General features: G+C 28.3%; 1 protein-coding gene across 1 annotated transcript; it reads left to right on the top strand.

The window, feature by feature from the left end:
* Positions 1 to 4,206: 4,206 nt before the first annotated feature.
* On the top strand, positions 4,207 to 5,406 carry LOC119671562 (brachyurin-like). Its single transcript, XM_038082254.1, has one exon. It carries the CDS (start codon positions 4,231 to 4,233, stop codon positions 5,113 to 5,115), a length of 885 nt encoding a protein of 294 aa, XP_037938182.1. The 5' UTR covers positions 4,207 to 4,230; the 3' UTR covers positions 5,116 to 5,406.
* Positions 5,407 to 9,878: the final 4,472 nt, after the last annotated feature.

Raw genomic sequence — 9,878 nt, 5'->3', positions numbered from 1 at the left:
ACAAAAGTAGAAAGAGTAAAAAGTAAAACAAACAAAACTTTTTAAAAGGTAAACTGCGGTTAAAATACATGCACGATCAACTCCCGTTCCCTTCGAATCGCATCTGAATGCTCTAATAACGTGAGTGATCTGCAGCTATAAAAATTTTTGGACAAAAATTCCAAATTTCTTCGGCACGTCTTACACCACCGCGCAGTTCTTTAAAGTTCAAATTCCAGTTATGAACAGCGCTTTTGTTTGTTTGGCTAACAATAAAAAATATTTGTGACTTTTTTTGGTAGTCGTCTTCGTCTTCGTCTTGGCTCATACAATGACGTTTGTTGACTTTTACGCTTCTCTTGAAAGCATGTATGACTTTCGTGGTTAAATGCCCGAAAAAGCCGGTGTTGCGAGTGAGTTATACGCGCGCTAAACCAGCTTCCCCCGAGTTCCAATTAAAATTCAATTTGTCACCCTAATAAAATTCTATTTTATATAAAATGAAATAAAAATATTTGTATATATATTATTCATTATCTTTTTTTTCGTATAAGAATTATAAGAATACTCATTCTGGCTCCAGTCGGCTGCGAGTACCAGTTTTTAATATTGCTTTTTTCTCAGAATTAGAATTTCATATTGTGTGCCTCAATACGGTCAATTTGGTGTAACCACAATTGGAATACTTTTGGCTTGTTAATAATATTGACGTCAAAATCTTTTGTTTTGTAATAAATAATCAAAAAAAATCATATGTGAAAAATTCCTTAAATCCCATCCGCATGTTTATGTTTTGAATTATTTGTTTACATTTATTGTGGCTTTTGTGGTAAGTTATGCGTCAAGACAGCACGCATCATTGTGGCTTCTGTAAGCTGTTCTGTGAGATATTTATGAGCCTCTGATTGATGGACAATTTTCATAGTCTGTCGCCAAGCTGTTGACTTTTAAACAATTGCTCGAAATGTGGTCAGTTTACTTTAAGCCGTCTGAGATCGGTTAATAATATAATTTTTTACTTAGTCATGCCGACTATATTACGGTTGATATTTAGAAAGAGGTGCCCAGCTTTTCTTTCGTTAAATGAATTCTGAAATATAGTATATAGTTATAGTCTTATGTCAAAAAAGTACAGTAAAATGTGTATTAGTCATCAAAATTTATTGTATCGCATATCGAAATAATGCACTTAAGTCAAGGAATAATTCAATCATTATGACGTTTTTTAAACGCAATTTTTTAAGATCGACTTCAGTGCTCTTTTTCTGATCTCTTTTTGAGATTAGATTCACAATTCCGCAGCTTGTTGATTGGTTTACTTGTCAAACTCGTAAACCCACGTTTCTTTACCGTGTACAAAACGTTTTATGAATATAGGGTTGGAATTTACATATTCTATTATGTCTTTAGTAACCTTTCTGTGGTTGAATTGTTGCAGAAAATGCAGGTTTTTCGGCACAAGCCAATGAGCAATGCGTTTCATGTTCATGTTATTCAAAATTTTAGAAAAATTGTGTTTGTTCGATACTTTTATCCATTATAAAAACTGTAAAATATATTTGAAAATAACTGACAACATGGCACACCATAAACAAACTAAAGGACAAGTGACAATTTCCGCATGAGTAAAGAGTACATACAGTGTGACCAACTTAGCGAGAAAAACAATTTTAATAATTCCTTTAATCGATTTCCGAAACTTTTTTTTGATAGAATATATACATTATATATGGATTTACAGATTTTACCTATACTTTTAAAACTACATGATGTCTCAATGTTTTATATCTACAGCGATGTTTACATGTCCAAGTATATAAAAGAAGTATCTGGTTTGCTGGTTTAAAGAAATGAGTGATGTTGCTGATTTGTGTGTCATGTATACCTTGACTCAGTTATGTTGGTGAACTAGATTTATTATTTCAGATTTAGATGGTCCTATATTGCAAATATTTCTTCTTAGTTGTTGATTTTCATTGAGTTATAGAAGGTCACTTTGGATTTTAATAACTTAAGCTTTTTTTCAGAGGATAAGCTTTCATGTAACATGCCCGCCTTTCAGATAATTGAGATTCCTGTAATAACAGTGTTTAGTATTCATGTCGTTTTCGATATGAATTGATTTTTATTTACTTTTTCAGCATTGTTTCACTTAAAAATAAGTATTTTACTATAATACAATGCTTGTATAATTTCATGTGTCCAAGATATGTCAAAGCAATTGATGTTAATTTAATAATCAGTTACTCTGCATTTTTCAACATTTGGCTTCAAATGTTTTTAAAAGTGGAAAGAAGCTTTTCACTGTGAATGAAATTAAAAAATATTGAAAAAAAATTACTCGAATTAATTGAAGTTAACTTGGACTTTATGTCGTCATGTGCAGTAGTAAAAACAATAAAAAGGTGGATAGTTTACTTCAGAAGTATTTATTTGGAACAACGACCTCGTCGCTTTTGATCTTTACAAACTAATATAGCACTGTATGAGTAAAGAAAAAAAGATTGTTTATATGAAAGGTGGAGCAAACATTTGTTCTTTGTCATTCAAAAAGGTGTAAATATTCGATGGTCTTGCTTATCTTACCGAACATACATAAGGTGCGTATAGGCGACATTGACATTTATTGGAGCCTTCAGTGACAAGTAGCATAAAAACGATTGAAAAACACTGATCTAAAGATCTTGAAGAGTGTCGTTGGGAAAAATGTACTTTGTTAAAAAATACATGTACAAAAAGAAAGGTTACTGGGACCGAAGCTTCACTTAGACCATGAGGTCTATTGTGATACCCTTAAGAATTTGACACCTGCCACTATAACCATTTAGTACTGGCCATAAAGCCATTGACACGAGTTAGAGAAATAGAATTTAACTCTCTTAATGAATTAAAAAAGTGCGACCCTGAATAATATCTACAGTGCAAGGAGGTCCTGATATTGAGCCTTACGGCATGTCCTTCCATCGGGCAGTATCGTGTAATAATTCCCACTATCTTAGATAAATTTGCTCGAGATAAGTTGATTAGTTCCTCTGATCTTTACTTACTAATTTCTGGCCAAAGTTCCTTAGTTTTAATGCAATTGGTCACTGTTAACCATCAACGCCTAAACATCCCGCGTACTCATCCGGTGTACCCTTAATATAAGTATATATGTTGACCGCCAAACTTTACTAACATTTGTCATATGAGTGTTTGCAGTAATAGCATTTACTCATCAAAGTTCCTTCGGTTTCAGTATAGCTAAATAAATATAGTATATTTAATACATTGAAAGACTATTTTACCGATATCCAGATAGACAGGCACGCAGACAGATTCACAACGCCAAATCCATTCGTCATCATTTCATGTTGATTAAGAATATATATGATTTTTATGTGGTCTCCGACGTCTCTTTAAATTAAGCTTGTGCCAGTCTATTTAAAATTATCAATAAAAAATAAATCAAATTACGCACACAGGAAGTTTAAGTGAAATGCGGAGCATGTATGTTTACTTTTCTAGGGAAGTGCTCTACATACTGATAATTACTCATAATTATTATTTGAAATTAGGTTTAAAATTATTTTTTTTTGTTTATTAAATTTGTTGACCTACGGTCACCCAAAATTCCTGAAGTGACTTTGATAACAACAAAAACGTTAGATTTAAAAAAAATTATTCAAATTCATTACGTTGAACATGTCGTGCGATTTGAAATTAAGTCAGAAAATTATACATACATTCTCACATACATACATACCAGTATAATGAAAAAGAGATTTTTGCCAAAAATAACAACAAATTAAGAGGAAAAACAAGCTCTGCTTACAACTTGTTTGTTGTCACATATCAACAACAGCTGAAGCTCAGCAAAAAAAAAGCAGAAGGAGAGCCCATCGCAGAGCTCATTTCGCGGAAAAAAACCCAACCGGCAAAATTGTTGGCGATGGTTTCGACATATAATTTCAGGTCTCAGTTAGAATGAGCTTAGACTTAAACGTGAGTTTGAACAGTGAAGATCTTGTGAATTAAAAATTTAAATTGAAAAATTTGATAAGTTAAATTACTTCAAGAAAGTTTAAAAAAGACATTTGAAAACATAAAAGTGAAAAGTAATTTAAAATTAATATACATGAACTAATAATATTAATAATTAATTGTACAAAATTAATTTGAAAAGTTAAATTGAACAATAATAAAAGTGAATTCAAGTTTACAAATTTGAAATATCTGAAAAATTATTTAAAACACACACGGTTGAAAATAATGCATTTTTACAACACAACTATGCCAACACTATTTTTTCTAGTGTTGTACACGCTACTATCTGGTTTGAAAGTTTCCGGGTATGCAGTTGGTCAATCAAAATATGGCAAAATTGAAAAATTTCCCTATCAAGTGATGTTGATTGGTAAGCAATTGTGGCGGAAGAGAATACTTTGCGGTGGCACATTGCTCGACAAACGCTGGGTGCTTACTGCAGGTCACTGCACCATGGGAGTAACGCATTTCGATATATATTTGGGTGCAAATAGTGTTGAGGACTCTGAATTATCTGGGCGCTTGGTATTGCGTTCGAATAAGTTTATAGTGCATGAATATTTCAATCCTGAAGTGGCAGCAAATGATATTGCATTGGTGAAGCTGCCCATCGATATAACATTTTCATCACGCATACAACCAGCTATGCTGCCATATAATTTGCCCAAAGATCAATTTATCGGTGCTAAAGTTGTTGCCAGTGGTTGGGGTGCAGCTGGTGAAATGCAAAATTCTGATGAAATGCAATACACAGAATTAAAAGTCATATCGAATGCCGCCTGTGCTGAGCAATATGATGTGATAACTAAAGGTGTTATTTGTGCTAAAGGTCTTAAAGATGAGACAGTATGCACCGGAGACTCAGGTGGTCCACTTGTCTTGAAAGGTACTCAAATGGTCGTCGGTATTACCAGTTTTGGTCCAGCTGATGGTTGTGAAACAAATATTGCTGGTGGTTTCACACGTGTTACCTACTATCTGGAGTGGATCCAAGCAAAAATTGGTGCAGCAAATAAAGCGGCGCAAGCGCAAACAATGCAAGTGCAAGTGCAACAAAAACAACAGCAACATACACAGCGTATAAGCATAGATCATGAAAATAGTGTATAGATAGAAATGTTTAAAAATTTTTTACGGGGGGTAGAATATCAAAATTTATGGGATTGTTAAATATTTTGACTGACTGATAATTTTAGCTTTATTTCATTATTTTCGTGTTCATAGTAAATAAGTATAAAGTTCTAAACGATAATGAAATCTTAAAAGAAAATTTTGGCGTTCAATGCACTTTTTTCTATAAAAGTTTTATGTAACGCACGTATTATTTTAGCCACCACTGTTATACTTAGAGGTGTGTCGTGAGCGAAAGATTTGATAGAAATTTTATATATAAGAATAAAATGTGATACTCATAATTGTTAAAAATTATTTTTAAATATAATATTTATTTATTTAATTAATTTATTGTTAGTATATATTATTTATTATGTTTTTATATTAAAACAATTAAAAAGAAAAAGTAAATTCTAAATGAAAAAAAATGAACAAATAAAACAAAAAACTATTTTTCAAATATATATCAACGTTTTTTCTATTAAAAACCATTGAGGGGGTCTGCATATATGTTAAATAAAACATTTATAATATTTTTAAATATATATATAACAGTATTTCTCCGTTAAAAATTACATTGGAAATTTTCGCCGGCTTATATAGAATTTGAGCTGTAAAAAAATATTATGGCTTGTATATTATACTATATGTTGTATATTATACGGCTTGTTTTTGTGTGTTAAATAGAGTTAGGCGGTTTCAGAAGTGATAAGAAAAATCATTAAAATTTCAAATATTTTCTACTTTTTTTTAATTAAAAAAAATTTAAATAAGTTCATTAATTATTATAAAAAAGTGCACTAACAGCTACTTTAAAATTCAAAATATTTTTAAATAAATATAATTTTATTTTATGTGCGCAAAAATATTAGGGCTTGCATAAGTGATAAAAAAAAATAATTAAAATATTTTCAACAATATATGAAAGTTTTTTCCATTAAAATATTTTTGTGAATTCATAAATTATCAAAAAAAAATTTATTTCAAATATTTTTAAATATATATTGTAGTTTTTTCTCTCTCAAAAACATTAGGGCTTTCATAAATACTCAAAAAAAAATAATTTTTAAAATTTTTTTTGCTGAAATCATGAAATACAAACAAATAAAAGCAATAAACTTTGGCGCTTTTACGTCATTTAAAAAAATTTATATAAAAAAATTTATACAAATAAAATTAAAATTAGTTTTTGGCTAATGTACTAACTTCTTTTCTGACTTTATTATAAAATTTTAAATATATTAATACAAAAAAAAAAATATATCTAAAAAAATTTACATAAATGCAAATAACTATTTCGTTTGAAAAAAATTATCCTATCCAAAAACTTGACAAAACAAACAAACTGCGATAAAAGAACTTTTGGTATGTAGTTCCGTGAACGTATTATCTACAAAAAAATAAATTCTAAATTTCTAATATTGAATTTATTTTCTGTTCACATTCACAAAATCTGATAAAATAACGCATATATATTTTAAAATATAAAATATGCTTTCAGTTTTGTATTTGTCTTGTTGTGTGAATTTGTGCTTTAAATTATGCCAGTTTTTTGTTATGAATTTATTTAATAAAATCGCTACTTAATTTTGCTACTTCAAAGCTGATTAATTTCTTATCAGCATCGAATAAGATACACTTAGAAAAAAAATTGTATAGTAAAAGTTTTAAATCAAATTTCTCCTATTATAATATATGTGTTACATGATGATAAAAATTATTTAGTGTAGAGCTTTAGAATTTGTATATATATATATGTATGTGTCTATATACAATTTCATATTTTATTTTATACGTTGCATGAAGATGAAAAATATTTAGTATGAGCTAATGCAATTTTTTAAATATATATATGATATGTATATACATGAAGATAAAAAATATTTAATATATATTATATGTATAGGTTCTTATTCCTTTAAAAAAAAGTTGTAAACCTCATCAACATGAATTTTAAATAATTATTGTTACCAGTGTTGAGTGTTGTAGGGTGTAATGATTTTAATTTATTTTCGCATAATAAGTGATGAACAACGTTACATTTTCGACATCACTGCGGAATCATAAACAAAAATATTATCGAAGTTAGTGCAATATTGACTTTAATATAAATAATAATACATAAAAATATGATTATAAAATTTTTTAACAAATTTATGTAGTGTACTTAAAGATTGTAATCTATATTAAAATGTGCATAATCTCTAAATATAGCTAAGTTAAATCAGTTTTAGAGAGAAACTATTCTATTTAACATATAACATAACATTTATATAAAGATTTAATCATAGTTTGGCTTAATCATAGTTAAGTGTTTTAATAAAATCTCAAATATATGTCTGAAATAAAATATCAAAAATTTTTAATTTTTGATTTTTGAAACATAACGAAATAGGAAAATAACTAAATTCATTTAATCGCTGCTGATTAAAACTGGTTCAATTGGGGTTCGTTAGCCGGAATTAGGAAATTTACGTTATTCTTATTTACGACTCAAATACATAATTAATTTTTGAAAAAATAACATTTGTTTTTATAAATTTTCTGAAAGAAAAATTTTGTAGTTTTTATTTTATAGACAAAACATTTGAAATGGATTTTTAATTGTTTTTTATTTTGTTTTTAATGAATTTTAGTGATGTTTATGATAATTTCAGTAGAACTACAAAATACAAGCTAAACAACAAACTAAGCTTTTTTGTACATACAAGTATTCAAAGTCTATGCAAATCAAAAAGTTCTTTTGCATTAATTTATTTAAATAATTAAAATTTTATAGTTTTTCGTTTTTAATTTTAATAAAACAACAAAATAGCGGGTGTATTTTTCTTTCCGATAATCTATTATATTAGCATTAACGGAAGGTTGAAAGTGAAGGTGTAACTTTTAGCAACTTTACGACGGCGTTGCATATCTTCATTCTTCCACTCGAATAACAAACAATGTAGTTAATTATTAATTCATGGCTTAATTAAGTTATTACAACATTAAATTGATTTACAACGAATTTGTAAACATAAATTAAATATTTTAATTTTATTTTCTAAAAATTTTTTAGACATTCACTTTTTGAATGATGTTTTTATTACTGATATTTAATTGCTTATTTTTAATATATTTCTAAAATATTTTATTAGGTTTATATTTACGCTCATTTACACTTATTTTGACAGTTATTTTAATTTCACCTTGAGATTAAAAAAAAATTAGTGTGTGATTAACAGAATTGTAAAGCAATATTAGGCTTTCAAACATTGAACGTTTACGAGTGATACATACAATATTATTATTTAATACATTGTATTTGTATTTTGGTGAAAGTAATTTTTATAAAAATATATTTATTTACATATTTATTTAAGTTTATAAATTTTGAAAAATGTTTCTACATAATATGTTATATCATTCTATTTCTCACAGTGGCTCTTCAATTACTAATATATAATTTATATATATATAATTATTTATAATATTTATAAAAACATTTACTTGTAGTAACTCTATTGCTCTTTAATATAACACACTATTTGTATCACGGTGTACAGTAAGTTCTATTTGAAATAACTCGTAATAAATAATTGCCCCACGTTTTTTCCAAACCTTCGTTTTTGTGTAATTCTGGAGTTTTGTTTAGTACTTTTTGACACAATGGCCCATCTGTGTTGTGGTGTGTAGTATTACCTTTATAATCCCCATTTCATCTACTTGTCAAAAACGATGCATTGACCTTTATAACGAAGCTACAGTTGACTAATAATCGATCAACAAGTTCACTCGATAACTCCCTTCTAGGTAAGGAAATGCAAAGAGAGAAAGAACTAAACATCACCATTTCTGACATTTACTCACCTGAATTTAACTGTCACCAAAAGTTCCGCTTGCTAATATCAGACAGAAATGATTACCATCTGCGGTAAACCGATGGTTCCAAAATGATGAAAGGAGTGGAAGCGGGAGTTTACGGGGTTAAACCAAAAGAAGAAATATTTGTGAGTATCAGTCAAGAAAACTTAGTGTTTCAAACCGAAGTACAAGCAATTTAACTATGTCTAAGAAAATATATGCACAGACGTGGTGACAAAGTTCCCAACCCTTCCAAAATCTATCTATCTATCTACCTATTTCCTAATAATTCCGTATAAATAATACTAGAATTTTCTATATTGCTTGTTAGCACTATAGGACCCCTGTATCGCGGCTTATAGTATTCCCTATTGCTCTACTTATTTCTTAAACTGCAGATTTTGCGCTATCCTGAAATTTTTCTTCAAATTGTTTTACAGCTTTCTTTCCTAGGCATTCGCATTAGAATCATTTAATGGTATCAATTTGTTTTATTTACAGTATTTGAATATATAGGTTGTGTCTTTAATAAAACAGGAATGTATTTAGGTTGTTAAACTCTGGATTATTGAATGAATTGTGGAATGAGTAATGTTGTTTATTGTTAATTGCAGCTATTTTTCCTAGTACAATAGAACAGCATTTAATCACTTTTGCCACATATACAAATCATCAATTTATTGCCTATAGTTATAGATTTACTTAGAGCATTTTGTAGTTAATGGAGTGTTAATGGAGCCCTAATAAAATATGTAACTCGATATATAAGAATAATTCTATTTGTATAAAGCACTAAAAGTATTTACAATATTACTATAGTACAGTTAGCATTTAGTGTTTCTAAATCTAAAAAATTATATATATTTTATATTATATATCTATTAACATTACAAGTATATTACAGAAGTAATAAATTA

This window comes from Teleopsis dalmanni, chromosome 1, assembly GCF_002237135.1.
Source record: "Teleopsis dalmanni isolate 2A chromosome 1, ASM223713v2, whole genome shotgun sequence".
Lineage (NCBI taxonomy): Eukaryota > Metazoa > Arthropoda > Insecta > Diptera > Diopsidae > Teleopsis > Teleopsis dalmanni.
Note: the sequence above shows the minus strand (reverse complement) of the source record. Positions and strands in the feature narration are given on the sequence as shown.

Excerpts from the sequence above, each read along its gene's own strand:
- LOC119671562 (XM_038082254.1), top strand. The coding sequence starts at position 4,231 with ATGCATTTTTACAACACAACTATGCCAACACTATTTTTTCTAGTGTTG.